Below are 16,650 nucleotides of genomic sequence, written 5' to 3' on the forward strand. Positions count from 1 at the left end.
ATGCACATACATTCAGGTAGATATGGATAGTCGTTGTGAAGATCATGCAAATGCTCTGGATAATCAGCATCTACCTCAACAAAGTAACTGATGTTGGGATCCATTTCATTAAATTTAGTCTTGGACAGATCATCACCAGATTTCCAATCTGATGTTGTTGTAAGAAAGTCATCTACGGAGATCCATTTAAATCTGCTATGTGGCATACACATACACATCGTATATCGTAAAGATTGTTTATGTCAAGAATGCTAATATAGTTAATGGAAACAATTGGATTGTAATCGTTAAGATATTTGTTATTCGCACGAGCATGTTTCTTTGTAATGACACTGATTCCACCTCGTATTCCTTTCTCGATAAACAAATACATATCAGTATCGGTTAACAATTCCAGTTTAATCCCAGTTGTCTTCATTAAGGCATCCCATGATAATCCTGGCGCTGAAAAGTAGTGTGCGGGATCTAATCCATAATGTCCCATCGAAGTTTCCGAAATTGTTCAAAGATATCTGAAAGCAATAACACATCAACTCGCAAATAAAGATCGTGATAATCCCCGAAATTGACACAGCTAAATGCATTCCAAACTTCTATCGCGTGCTGGTATTCTTTCTCTGTTATATGCTTGTCGTGTAACTAGGAGTAAAATTTATCTTTGGATGGCAGCGTCACCTCGATAAAGGTATTTGGTCCATCGAAGTGTTCGTATGGAAAGATTCCTTTGGTTGTTAAATATCTCATACAATTGTCATTATAATATTTGCTCATACAGGGAAAGCTGACACAGTGTTTCGCTAGTGAATCTAATGATGTGTTCATGAACTGAATACTATCTATGAAACGAAGTCTTCCGATAGAGATTGACTTCAGTCTCTCCGTATTATTCGGAATGCAATTAATTTTTAGTTTATGATCACTAATGTATTTAGCGATTTCAGGATGACCTAATGCACGAATAATAAAATGGCCGTCATAACCACGCAGATTTTGAAAGACCACCGGAATAAAATTTTGAAGTTGGCGACATTTCTTGTGCGCGGCGCCTTTATACGTTTTTGTAATGAAATCGTAAAATAAGAGCTTTTTTACAAACACAACATTTTATTGCTCGTTTAAAACAATCTAAATCTGCAAAGGCATCTCCGATGTCTACTAGACTTTGTATTCTAGCTTGTTCCTCAAAGAGATACTTTAACATTTGAACTTCTGGCGGCATATCATCTATATCATTAACGCGGTAAACCGGCGATAACTTCGAGTATTTATCGTCGATACAGATTGTGTTAAGACAATACGATGCTGGAACATGTTTCTGGACTCTGACGGTTTCAAAATTGCACTGGCAAGGCTGTTGGCCACAGACACATTTCGAGTTCTCGACCGGAACAATAAAACTTTCAAATTCTCCGTAAATTATAAAAGGCATCTTAATGGTTCGCTCGTATTTCTTGAAAAATAGGATGTTTTCTTCTTGCCCTGGTGTTGTTGTCTTCGCAGTTTCATAACACTATTTACAGTTCGACAAATTCTTCTTGTATGCGGAAGCCGTTAAGACAACTGTAACATAAATAAATCTTATTTTTGTGTGCTACTATACTTGATTTCGCAAATCTGCTAAAATCTTTTATCCAAACATAATGGTTGTTAAACCATAATAGATTTATCACAGAGTTGTCTGTAACATGCTTAGCCGCTGGCGAAATCCTAATCGGAAAAGGCTTTAACGAGTCATCTAACCAAAACACGTTAATACCGTTAGGAAAACAAGTAGGATTTTGTTTTTCAATCCGTGATACTTGTTTGACAGGTGTCGGGTAATTAATTCCTGTCATGTTAATTTTATACTGATGCTGTAGATAATTTGATACACGGTCTACGTGATCGTCCGCGGGAAACAACGCAGACAACAGTGCCCATAGCACACATTTTTCATCAGAGTTCTTCACGTTAACGCATGATTTTGTGTTGATAATTTTTTGCGGGAGTTTTTTTTTTTTTATAGAATCCGCCTGTTGAGATTTTAAATTCATGTGTAGATATCAAAATGTAATTAATTCTGTCTATGACCCAACCGGACCTATATGAAGTAAACTGATCAACGATTTTTAATATCGCTGAAAATAATCGTTGGCAAGTTCATTCATGTCGGTATCCGCAATAACAGTTCTCGTTGATGACCTAAAGTCGGCATTTTGAGTTACTGTTGGGTCAGTCGCTTTAAACATATCAATGTTGTAAGCAACATTTACCTTCAACGCTGGCTGCGTTAATAATACCATTGGGATTACCTGGTTTATAATTTTTGTTAAATCATGGAGTGTAAAACGAGTATATTTCTCTGATCTAGGTATAAATTTTATAAACTTATCAAAGCCGCTAAATGCCTCATCGATCATAAACCCGCCTTCTTGATCCAATAGTTGTTGCATTACCAGTTGATGCTTTTTAATGACTTCGATTCGTGCTGCTAGTTCAGCAAGTTGTGCGTTGGATTGTGGCCATTCAACCTTTGTCCCTGTTAATTTCTTGTATAGATCAAACAGTTCTCGCGCTATCTGTTGACTAGTTTTTTTAGGTTGTTTTAGCATCTCCTGAACTTTTTTAGAGTTCATTTTTGACAATGGCATCTTTATTATATGTATCATTTATTTAATTCATATGTAATATATATATTAAGGAAAGTTAAAAATAATAGTACATGAATTTTAAAGAAAATCATAACATATATGTACAATCTGAAATCGTGTCAGTGGTTGATACAAGGTACTACTAATCGATGTAATAAAAGTTGCTTCAGAGATTATTGCTGCGTTCATGCTTTTTTGTTAAGAAAAAGCCCCAACTCGGGTACCTTTCCTTGCCGCTACTGTGGTATTGGAATCCGAGGCAAACTTCCTGTTTGCAATAATTGTGGCGGAAAGGCCTACAGAAGACTGTTGTCTTATTATAATACTAGAAAAATTAAAAATCCACTATCTGAGAGCACACCAACAATCGAGGAATATTTCAGTATGTAGTAGGGTTACATATGTAGAACTTTTTCTACACAAAAATATATGAGAAACCTTCAACAAAGCAGTATGATCATATTGTACACGAAATTACTCAGTACGATCACACTTAGTCCCGTGTTTGTGATTCCCATAGATGATAAATGTTCCGCTTGTTTCATATTCAACATTGCTGGACATTTAGGGCATTTATGCTCGGGACATTTTTGTTCTAGACTTTTTTGTACTGGGCATACATGCTCGAGACATTTTTGTTCTGGACATTCATGCTCGAGACATTTTTGTTCTGGACTTTTTTGTACTGGGCATTTATGCTCGGGACATTTTTGTACTGGGCATACATACTTTGTCACATAAATACCATCCGTATTTTTTAGCGCTCATTGCGCGAGACAATGATTTTATCAAGCTAAAAACAAAATCAATTAGATTCTCAGCTCTATACCACTAGCACACATTGCTCAAGAAATGGTTTCATCAAAATCGATTAGCTGATACAGGAACCATACTACTAGGTACCCCCTAGTACCTATTTCACAAATGGGGGTTTTGTAGAAAAAAGTAGGCCAAAAAGGCAATAAACAATGAAATCAATTAGATGGTCCAGAAACCCCAATTTACAATACTACTCCAATGTTACAAAGTTGTAATAGTATGTGTGCACACGTTCCTTGGGATGTTTCTAGTGTCTTACGATACCATTGATACAAAGCTGAAATAGCTTGTGTGTACACTTTCCATGGTATGTTTCTAGTGGGATACGATTTCATTGATACAAAGCTGAAATAGCTTGTGTGTACACTTTCCATGGGATGTTCTGAAACCATTGATACAAAGTTAAGTTTGTGTGTACACGTTCCATGGGATGTTTCTAGTGGTATTCGATATCATTGATACAAAGCTGAAATAGCCTGTGTGTACACTTTCCATGGGATGTTCTGAAACGAATGATACAAAGTTAAAATAGTTTGTATGTACACGTTCCGTGGGATGCTTCTAGTTTTGTACGATACCAATGGGATTTTTCAAGTGTTATACATTGATACAAAGTTAAAATAGCCTCTGTGTACACGTTCCATGGGATGTTTCTAGCATTACAGGAAACCAATGATACAAAGTTGCGATGCTAGGATGTACACTTTCCATGGAATGCTTCTATTGTTTTACGATACCAAATGATACAAAGGTGTAATATCTTGGGTGTACACTTTCAACTGGATGTTTATAGTGTTATATGAAACCAATGATACAAAGTAGCCGTTTTGTGTTCTCTTTCCATGAGATATTTATATTGTTTACAATACCAATAATACAAAATTGCAATAGCTTGTGGAGAGGAATAGGCCGAATACTGATCGGCTTACGCAAACTCTAATCTATATAATGCTTTGTTTTGTTTTGATTTCTTTCAAACGATAATAAAGCTGTAAAACAGACCACTTGTAGATATTGAAATGCCTGAAGGTTTCTCTCCCTCACTGTTTCTCTTTCAGTCTGTGTTGCTCAATCAGCATATCAGTTTTATCTCATTTGATTAAAATCGCGCTCTCTCTCTCTCTCTCTGGATTTATGATTGACCAGTTCATCGATCATCAGAGAAACAAAGAGATGGACGATATACACCATCTAATAGTTTGTCCTCGCCCACCCGCTTGGCCGACAAGAGGCAGGAGAAACCGGGGATATATCCCTGGGCCCGGACCCGTAAAGGGGCCCGGGCCGAACAACGCTTTTTAATTTTATTTTATTTTAAAAAAATTGTTTGAGCAAGTACTAGGAGCGGTCCAAGTGTTTCTTACCCCAGGGCACATGATCACTCTCTACAGCCCTGCCCATCTCCACTCAGCTCTCTCTGTTGGATACATCTCTACATCTGTCTGTCTGTCTGTCTGTCTCCCTCTCTCTCTCTCTCTCCTGTTTCAAGCTACAAGTGGAAAAAAAATCTCTGATAAAGTAATGTAGCTGATTTTTGTAAAGGTAATCCTGGCAGACAAACCGGCCAACAGAGAGAGAGAGAGAGAGAGAGAGAGAGAGAGAGAATCAGTTTTATGTCAATTGTTGTGGTAAATAAAGCATAATAATGACCAAGATCAAGTGTAAAGAAATTTAAATGTTTGAATAACTTTTTCTTGGTTCGTCATTTCGCATACAATATTACCCACTCGTTTCGATGTACTGTTTGGAATGCCAGCCATGCAATCGTTGCCGTACTCTACTTTCATTATTTTAACGAACTTTCACGTTTAAATCTTAAGCGTCTCTTTTATTTCTTTAGTCATTATGAATCTAAAAAGAAGCTGAAATAAAGCAAATTAGCAATTTCCAAAAGGATTGGGAAAAGTTAAAGTAGATTCAGAAGTACATTTTGCAACTGTTACACTATGAAGGGATGTGAAGAGGTCACTCATTCCGTCAATACAGTTTCCTGTAATCAATCTTAAACTTCTCTGGAACGAAAGTCTGTGTGTTGGTATGTGGTATAAATAAAATGTATGTCTTGTGCGTATGCGATATCTTTGATATATCACTTGTTGTACACATTTTTCATTCAAGGGAAACTCTACAAGCATCGTTCCTTTCAATGAAAAATTTATACAAAAAAAACTCGTTGTATATAAAGATACAACATACCTATCATACTACAAACATACACATGTATCTACACACACACACACACACACACACACACACACACCATGGAGAATACAACATTTAATAAAGTACGAAAAATACATTGGATAAATCGATTGGCTAGGATTCCAGGTGACGCCTGCTTTACATTGATCCGCCTTGTATGACACATCTGAATGCTTTCACTACTGTAAAGACTCGTATAAGACGTATACAAATAATTTATATATATATTCATAAAGACTCTATAAATTATGTACTTGCATTCAACTATTGCACAACTTTTATTAAATATGTTGCGTCATGTCAAATATTGAGATGACATCAATAAAAAGATAGCATCGAGAGAGATTTGACATTAAAGAAGTGCTCGTCTTTTCTTTCGTACAACAATCACCTATGACTAAGTACAGGTGTTGTAACATTACTCACGCTATGTTTATTTAATGTTAAGTTTGTAGTATGTACTTTGACTTGGATTTAAATCATTATGAGTTTTTTTCTCTTGCACGTTCTATTGTTCGGAACATGTTTTGCACAGATACCACATGGCGATGGGTGGTAAGTTACTTTTTTTAAACTTTGTTAAATTTACATCTCGTAAAGTGCAAAAATTAGAGATAAAATTGCAAAGGCAGACTTCAAGAACCACGTTGTGGATTTTTGACAAGGATGTTATTTTCATTTTACATTGCATCAAACAACCAATAGGTTTTAATTTGGAGTGAAGTACTTGTTTAGGACTAGGGAATATGCTGATTCCTAACAAAAGTAGCGACATCTAATTCTTTAAAAGCATTTGAAAATATTAATGGCCCAACCCAGTGTTTCCATGAGTTAACCATTACACTACTATTCAGCTGAATACTATATTGAGCACACAGGCTTCTGTTTTAAATGTTGTGCGATTGTGTTCATTCTTAAAAACACTATTCCTATTTAAAATTGAGGAATACGAGTTTTTCCCATACATTTTTTCCCATTATTTTATAATATTCACGTTGTATTGACACGTGTAAAGGTTGTACATGTTTAGAATAAGTTATGGCTGTATTTTCACGTACAATGTCACTTTTATTACATTTGTAGTTTTTATTTAACTCGTTATATCGCACGAGAAATTTACGGTAAATTGAAACAAATAGGTGGACATGTATCACATTTTACAGATTTATATACGATTCATGTAGACGGGCCTGATTACTACAACAGCTTGTACAACTGTCTGCAGTTGAAAACGTTGCACTCTTTTGTTACCCTTCTCATCGGCTGTTGCCACTCTGTCCCTACATATTTGAATGTGTTTTATGTTCAGTGAGTTCGTGAGTAGCCAAGTAGAAGAACTTCTTTTAATTAGATTTAATTTAATTTAGTATAAATGGGGCTGTTTTTACTACTTATTGCACTGCCTTTGTGAGCTTCATACAAATTTTTTTAATAATATCAGAATGGTGTATCCGATACGAACGATATATATAAATATATATATATAAAGCCAAATAGCCAAAAAAATGTATTTTTCTGGTTACCCGACGGACCCTAGATTTTCCAGACGACCCTACATTTGATGTGGTGGGGGAGAAAAGAAAACAAATTTGGAATAAAGAAACCAGCAAAATTATGGAGACATTTGTTTTTGACAAATTTATGTAACTATGATCGAAGTTAAATTCAGGATGCTAAGGACGCTTATTTTCAAGTTTATGCCTGAAAACAATATGATTGGTCCACGATACGCATCTAAAAATAGAAAGTTCTTGAAGCGGTTTCCATAGGAGTATATATGTATGGATATAAGGGTTGAGCGGAAGCGCAATACTGCCTATATTACATGTATTGAGATAGTATATATTAAACACCACCTTTTATTGTTCTTGATAGACAATAGTATTCATAACCTACAATTATCTAAATTAGATAAAACGAACTAGTTAAATCCAGAGCATATTCAAACCATAGAGACGGCTGAGTACATAAGCTGTGCTCCGTTACCATTGATATCGTCTGCTTGCATGTTACGTATTATTGCCATGTCCTACAGATTGCATCGCAAAGGGCAGAAGTCGAGACAGTATGTTACTAAACCAGGACAGTTAAGAATTTTAAATCTTCGTAACATCAACCAAAGAAGGAAAGAAAAACAACAACAACAATATAAACAAATATGTGCATGATAATTCTTTAAATCCAGTGACTTTGCATTGGGATGAGTTTGGATGTACGTTTGTTCCAAGTTTTGGTGTTTCCTCTATCCATCCAACCCCCACATATCTTCTTAATATGGTTATGAGGTCAAATCTCTCTCTCTCTCTCTCTCTCTCTCTCTCTCTCTCGTTTTACCATTTGGTTTTTATTATCTTTTGATACATGTCTTAAATAGCAAATTACGTATCAGATACACGATAACGCCCTTAAGGCACTCAGGAATAGTATTGTACAGACCTTTCCAATTCATTGATCACTAGATCTTGAGTAAGTGAAATTTACCAATTATAATTTCATGTGTGATTGTTAATGGAAATTAACAATGCATTGCTATCTTTTCAACACTGTCTTCACTCTTCTTTTCAACACTGGCTTCACCCTTCTTTTCAACATTGTATTCACTCTTCTTTTCAACATTGTTTTCACTCTTCTTTTCAACACTGTATTCACTCTTCTTTTCAACATTGTTTTCACTCTACTTTTCAACATTGTTTTCACTCTTCTTTTCAACAGTGTATTCACTCTTCTTTTCAACATTGCATTCGCTCCTCTTTTCAACATTGTATTCACTCTAAAAGATATGAAGCACAGTCTTGATACGCTCTCTATCGACACATATTCTCAGTGCGAATTTATAGATGAACACCGTAACAGAATTAATTACAGTTTCTGGACAGAAGTGAACAGTCTTGGCGCTGCAGTGATGCGGTGTTCTAAGTTTGTTACAACGTTCAAACAGTTACTATATAATTGTTTGCTATTTTTATTATATAATGAAATAGGTTTACTATGGAACAAGAAATATTGGACTGTTCCAGAGTAGGAATTTTGGAGTGTATTGCTTCATTTTGGCTTCAAAATGAATCCTTTACTTTTCTTCCCGACAGTAAGATTTCAGATGATGTGGTGGATTGTACTGGAAGAAAAACAGTGAGTTATTACTGTATTGTACTTTTATTTAGGTCACATCTGTCATCTGACTTGATAAAGACTTTCTTTCTTAATCTGACTCTAGTAGTCGCATGACGTCTGTTTCTGGTATACAGTTTGAAAACATCTATTTTATACTTTTATGTGACGTGCCTTTTTGTATAATAAAATGTATTTTCTGCTATAAATTGCTAAATTATTAATATCTTTTTTTTTCTTGTTTGCTGTTTCTCAAGCCAAGCTTTCTAAAGTATTGAATCGTCGATGAATTATTCCTGTTTTCTGAGCACCATGCATTTTTGTGGCATCTGAATTTTGAAATGGGGAAAACGTTGAGGATTCAGTACGAATGGTGTTAGCACGTTTTTCTTTAGAATACTTGGATGAATGCACTTGGGATATTTTGCAATCTTTTTTTCTTCTTCGAAGACCTGTATTGGTCGAGCAGTAATTTGATAACCAAGAACGAGCATCTTTTTAGCTCTGTTCAATAAGATACAACAATTTCTCGCAACCAAACTCTATTGTATGATGTACCAGTAGATGAGCAAACCGTTGCTGTTTATACATTATTAACATAAACAGGTTTTGCAAGATTCCTTTTCCATTAGCAGTCCTGCTCCCTGATCAATACTCCTTAAAGGTAAAACATACCGAGTCTAATTAGCGACCGCCTTCAGCCATAGTTATTTTGTGTATTGACTGGTAGTCAAATTGAGGAACATAAATGTTAATAATTTGTTGCCCTCGACCTGGAAAATTACATAGGTCTAGATGTGAAAAGAATTCAGTGTAAGTAGTTATAACACTGAAGATGCCGTTCTTGTACCTGATATTATTTGTTGGAATCAATGCACACCAAAGGAGAGACGGGTAAGCTGACACAAAATATATGTTGCTGGCAATATGCCAAGCATGTCCAACATGACATGCTTATAATTGATGTTTTTTGGGGATGGGGGTGGGGTTAAGTACTTCTTATGAGATAATAAAACCATCATAAATAATGGGACAAAAATTAACACATTTAATTTTCTTCACCTGGAAATCTTTTTACTGTTACAAAATGAGTTCAGCAATTCATGAAATCGAAGGAAACAGTGAATTGTATCAAGTAATTAAAATTTACTTTGATTGTTGATGCTCAACAAAGTGTTCTTTGTTTCCTACCGAGCAAGTAATTAAGTAGGTATCAAGGACTCTCGCTTGAAGAAAAACAATTAAATTGGTTAGCGAAAATTTTGCCATATACTCAAGAGTTGAAAGAAGAAAATATTATCTGTTTATTTAAACTTGGAATATGTAATTACATGGAAACTTCTCAAATCAAAACTCCAACTGTTGCATTATAAAGACACGAAGATTATTTAAATATATACACGTATGACCTCTTAAATAATAGTAAATATATTTGAAATGTTACTATACGTGTCTCATTACAACATAATACTTAAGATTTTTGGTATATTAACTTTACAAATATATGTTCAGGAGAATACGTGTTGTCACATCATGATTATATGATAATAAGTCGAACTACAATTACTCGAGACAACATGATACAAGCATAGTTACCTATTCTTACAAAAGTTTAATTTGCTAAAGAAGGTGTGGTCACACGGTGCCATGAAAACATGACGCAAAAATACGCTATTAGTTTTATGTTGAATCCATCTGTGGCTGTAAAGCTTTGCATTTCTGTGTTTCTGTTCTTCTCCTTCTGGTAGTAGCATTGTGGTGAAAGAATTATGTTCGTAATATTGTTGATGGTGTTGTATCTAGGAAGTATACTGTCATTTTATGTTGCTAAATCATGCACTAACCTTAACATTATTTTACTTCTCGACCGTCTTTATAATGACAACAATAAGCATAACACTCGACCGTCTTTATAATGACAACAATTCTCCAATACGCATAACACTCGACCGTCATTATAATGACAACAATAAGCATAACACTCGACCGTCTTTATAATGACAACAATAAGCATAACACTCGACCGTCTTTATAATGACAACAATTCTCCAATACGCATAACACTCGACCGTCATTATAATGACAACAATAAGCATAACACTCGACCGTCTTTGTAATGACAACAATTCTCCAATAGGTATAACACTCGACCGTCTTTATAACGACAACAATTCTCCAATAAGCACAACACTGGACCGTCTTTATAATGACAACAATTCTCCAATAAGCATAACACTCGACCGTCTTTGTAATGACAACAATTCTCCAATAAGCATAACACTCGACCGTCTTTATAATCACAACAATTCTCCAAAAAGCATAACACTGGACCGTCTTTACAATCACAACAATTCTCCAATAGGTATAACACTCGACCGTCTTTATAACGACAACAATTCTCCAATAAGCACAACACTGGACCGTCTTTATAACGACAACAATTCTCCAATAAGCACAACACTGGACCGTCTTTATAATGACAACAATTCTCCAATAAGCATAACACTCGACCGTCTTTATAATCACAACAATAAGCATAACAATCGACCGTCTTTGTAATGACAACAATTCTCCAATAAGCATAACACTCGACCGTCTTTGTAATGACAACAATTCTCCAATAGGCACAACACTGGACCGTCTTTATAATGACAACAATTCTCCAATAAGCACAACACTGGACCGTCTTTATAATGACAACAATTCTCCAATAAGCACAACACTGGACCGTCTTTATAATGACAACAATTCTCCAATAAGCACAACACTGGACCGTCTTTATAATGACAACAATTCTCCAATAAGCACAACACTGGACCGTCTTTATAATGACAACAATTCTCCAATAAGCACAACACTGGACCGTCTTTATAATGACAACAATTCTCCAATAAGCACAACACTCGACCGTCTTTGTAATGACAACAATTCTCCAATAAGCATAACACTCGACCGTCTTTATAATGATAACAATAAGCATAACACTCGACCGTCTTTATAATGACAACAATTCTCCAATAGGCATAACACTCGACCGTCTTTATAATCACAACAGTAAGCATAACACTCGACCGTCTTTATAATGACAACAATTCTCCAATAAGCATAACACTCGACCGTCTTTATAATCACAACAATAAGCATAACACTCGACCGTCTTTGTAATGACAACAATTCTCCAATAAGCATAACACTCGACCGTCTTTATAATGACAACAATTCTCCAATAAGCATAACACTGGACCGTCTTTATAATGACAACAATTCTCCAATAAGCACAACACTGGACCGTCATTATAATGACAACAGTTCTCCAATAAGCACAACACTGGACCGTCTTTGTAATGACAACAATTCTCCAATAAGCACAACACTGGACCGTCTTTATAATGACAACAATTCTCCAATAAGCACAACACTGGACCGTCTTTATAATGACAACAATAAGCATAACACTGGACCGTCTTTATAATGACAACAATTCTCCAATAGGCATAACACTGGACCGTCTTTATAATGACAACAATTCTCCAATAGGCACAACACTGGACCGTCTTTATAGTGACAACAATTCTCCAATAGGCATAACACTGGACCGTCTTTATAATGACAACAATTCTCCAATAAGCACAACACTGGACCGTCTTTATAATGACAACAATTCTCCAATAAGCATAACAATCGACCGTCTTTATAATGACAACAATTCTCCAATAAGCATAACACTGGACCGTCTTTATAATGACAACAATTCTCTAATAAGCATAACACTGGACCGTCTTTATAATGACAACAATTCTCCAATAAGCACAACACTGGACCGTCTTTATAATGACAACAATTCTCCAATAAGCATAACAATCGACCGTCTTTATAATGACAACAATTCTCCAATAGGCACAACACTGGACCGTCTTTATAATGACAACAATTCTCCAATAGGCATAACACTGGACCGTCTTTATAATGACAACAATTCTCCAATAAGCACAACACTCGACCGTCTTTATAATGACAACAATTCTCCAATAAGCACAACACTCGACCGTCTTTATAATGACAACAATTCTTCAACAAGCACAACACTGGACCGTCTTTATAACGACAACAATTCTCCACAAAGCATAACACTGGCTAATTGATGTGAAGTTTATTGCATTTTCAATAAGCAGAACATAGGCAAATTAATGTGAAGGTCATTGCATTTCCAATAAGCATTACACAGGCGAATTAATATCAATGTTATTGCATTTCCAATAAGCGTAACACAGGCGAATTGTTGTGAAGTCGATTGCATTCCTAAAAAGTTTTTTGTGTAATTAATTAAACCATCAACGAAGAGAAATAAGTGCAAAATATCGATTGACATGACGCTAAATAAGCGACTCTGCTATATGACGATTTATTATTCAATTCTGGATATTATTCCAAGGCCGACCAATTCTGAGGCAATGTCTGTATGTTAAAAGCATCAAATTAGTTTCAAACGCGTGGCCCCATTACTTTGTTAATTTCTATGACCTACTGAAGTCAATCTAATACATCTCAGAAGTAATTTTAAACAAAGCAAATTCTTTAAAAGAAATGTGTTAATATGTGTTTTTGCTAAACGTAAAATTTTCGATGATTATTGAGCACTACCTTTTGTCAAATCTTCATTTTCGGGTTGCGAATGTTTGCACTAAACCGAAGATCTTCAATTTCTGAGATAAGTAAATCTTATGTGTAGTTCGCAATCACGTAATGCATAAATATAAGTTATCGGTTTAACACCCCACCCGCCACCACCATCCCGAAAACAACAACAACAAGAACCGGAACTTGTGAAGTTTGCCTTGTTCAATCCATTTTGTGGGGTGAGTGATGGCTATAGTGGGGCATAGCTCTGTTGCTTGAAAGCAAAGCGATAGGTGCAAGTGCTCGCGGCACGGGATCATTATTGCTCTGAACGAATAATAACTCGACAGTCTGTTTCATACTACTGGTGTCATTCTTTATAATAACTCGACAGCCTGTTTCATACTACTGGTGTCATTCTTTATAATAACTCGACAGCCTGTTTCATACTACTGGTGTCATTCTTTATAATAACTCGACAGCCTGTTTCATACTACTGGTGTCATTCTTTAGAATAACTCGACAGCCTGTTTCATACTACTGATGTCATTCGTTATAATAACTCGACATCCTGTTTCATACTACTGGTGACATTCTTTATAATAACTCGACATCCTGTTTCATATTACTGATGTCATTCTTTATAATAACTCGACATCCTGTTTCATACTACTGGTGTCATTCTTTATAATAATTCGACAGCCTGTTTCATACTACTGGTGTCATTCTTTATAATAACTCGACAGCCTATTTCATACTACTGGTGTCATTCTTTATAAGATTTTTTTTCATATAAACATGTTTCCATATATACAATATGGCATCAAAAATTACGCTTTTCAAATACTTAATATATATACCTTTCGTCAAGGAAATAGGATTTATTATATTGACATATGTGGCAGCAATATAAATAAAGCACATGTTACAAAATCAGTTAATACACAGCTTGCATATAACTTGCTTTTCTTCAAGTACAGGTACAAATACATTACACATATATCTCGCTCTAATAATCTTTCCAACTATACCAGAGTTTTAGAGATCGTTTTGTCATGCAAAAAGTAGAGAGGAAACAAACATGACAAGGCAAGTCACAGAAGCTGACCAAGCTCTTTTCTGTAGATCCTCAAATTCTTTATTCACGTGGGACCATAGCAAACAAATCAAAATTACAAACATAAAAACCTCAGTAAAATATGTACGTACCGTCTTTAATTGAAACCAAAACCAAAGGCAACTATTACTGAAGGAAGAATGGTCTTCACTGATTTTGTAGTTAATATCTGCTACCATCTTCATCTTGCACCAAACAGGACTAATGTATCATTTTATTTCCTTATATGAGTCACGAGAAATTTTTGTGGCATTAAAACCAACTTAAGACAAAACGAGTACGCATGTTTTGTATTGCGTAATGGTAAAGGAAGGCGGGTTAATGTATCATTCATTTTTAGACAATACTTCTGGTCCGTTCTTTTGTTTAGTCTGTATATAATGTTCTGTATATTAACATGTGTTGTAATTTTCATTTCAGTTTTCGTAGTTTTCATTAGCTGTCCCAGTTGTTGCAAACATTGGCTGATCGATATGTGGTCTTTCGGCTAACTGTTGAAAAGGGAAAGCATGAAAATTGGACTATTAAGTGTGTGTGTGTGTGTGTGTGTGTGTGTGTGTGTGTGATTTAGGTTTTTATCGTAGCTTTAAAAAACAAACGTTTGTCATATGGCTACGATGTCAATTTTTGTCATATGGCTACGATGTCTGCAGTGTGGCAGTTTATAGTGATATTTATTACTGGGACATCATGCCGTAGACATGTATCATCTTGTTCATCTCCGTCACATTATCCTGACACCAGTCCGACCAGTCCCAACACTAACCGCTTTACGCTGAGCGCCAAGCAAGGCAGATGCTAGTACCATTTTATAAGTCTTTGGTATGACTTGGCTGGGGTTTAAACCCGCGACCTCCCGCATCAGAGGCGGACGCTTTCACTAATTAGGCAACTGGAGCGGTCAACTGTTAAGCATGTTTACATATTATTTATCTGTGGATGCAGTGCATTTTCTTTTTCTTGTTACTTCATGGAGACTGCATAGGTTTATTTCTATCGGTAGCTTTCTCTTTTTCCAGTTACTCCTTCCACTGGTGACTGATCATCAGTCTTCCTGTATTCTCTTTCTTATAGGTTACGATGGTGTGTTAGCAGTTTTCTGCCTCACTGAATATTTAAAGACTATAGCCTTGCAGGTTTTATCGCTAGGTACAGTTGTTGTCTTTTGTCGTAACATTTTGGTGGGAACTTTTCATTTATGTATATTTTCGTGCCATTCAGCTGCCTAGACCTTGATTCTACGACCTCTCTATCCTTTAAGCTATTGAACATGGTCACTATGCTTCTAGGTTTGCTTCTTACATTTTCAACACCATGCATCCTCTCGAACAAACCGCTGCACAATAAAATTTGAGCTCGCCTTTCAGTTTCTTTGCCATATTCAGTTTCACATTACGTCAGCAGTTTTTCAGTTTCATCTGTCTTCTTCTGTCTAATTAACGATACTTTATCTTCTGTTTCACCAAATGTGAACTCTACGCCGTCTAACCAAACGCAAAAATCACAGACCTTGTCTTTTTCGTTCTTCTATCGTACCTATCAACTCTAAACAATCTGAGTTCACATTCGGATTCCATCATTATTATTTCATTACCTCAATACAAATTAACTTCTTCATTATGTAATCTAACTTTGTATCAGCAAAAGCAAGATATTTTTAAATATCAACATATGCATATTTTGTACCAACCATCTTAATGGGTACTGGTGTATCAAAGCACGAGGCGGGCCTGCACAGAAAATCTTATGATGTTGCTAACAAAAAGAGAGACTGTGTTACTCTATGGTCCAGTCATTGTCATAGAGATGGAATGACAGTTACATTAAGCTCTTCCTGTACGTAACCACTAACTCGTTTTGGGGTGAGATATAATGAGGGAGACATTATCATTGCATTCCTCGTCATTAGCAGTGGTTAGAAATTATTACTCTCAGTTTTTAAAAGGAAAAAGGGTAACGAAAAGTAAAATATGAACATTTTAAAGATTAAAAGAGAAAAAGTGAAAACTTCGCTTTCGTAAGCTCATTTGCATTTAAAACAATGTTTTGAAAATGTTTTCTTCTTATTTGGTAATTGTAATTTATGAGATGTTACAACCTTTTCGAGATTTGTATTTTTAAAAAAATTGTATATGTGTGTTTATAACGATTTATCGG

The 16,650-nt window shown here is 35.5% G+C and overlaps 1 protein-coding gene across 1 annotated transcript in view; it reads left to right on the plus strand.

The window, feature by feature from the left end:
- The first annotated feature begins 6,081 nt into the window (after positions 1–6,081).
- The window catches only part of LOC149788957 (uncharacterized), a 32,775-nt gene continuing 22,206 nt past the window's right edge, over positions 6,082–16,650 (plus strand). The window contains exon 1 of the mRNA XM_089975108.1: positions 6,082–6,206. Coding sequence (XP_089831234.1) covers positions 6,136–6,206 — 71 coding nt within the window. The 5' untranslated portion in view covers positions 6,082–6,135. The remainder of the gene's footprint in view (positions 6,207–16,650) is intronic.

Source organism: Sinohyriopsis cumingii, chromosome 11 (assembly GCF_028554795.1).
Source record: "Sinohyriopsis cumingii isolate HCF-2022 chromosome 11, ASM2855479v2, whole genome shotgun sequence".
NCBI lineage: Eukaryota > Metazoa > Mollusca > Bivalvia > Unionida > Unionidae > Sinohyriopsis > Sinohyriopsis cumingii.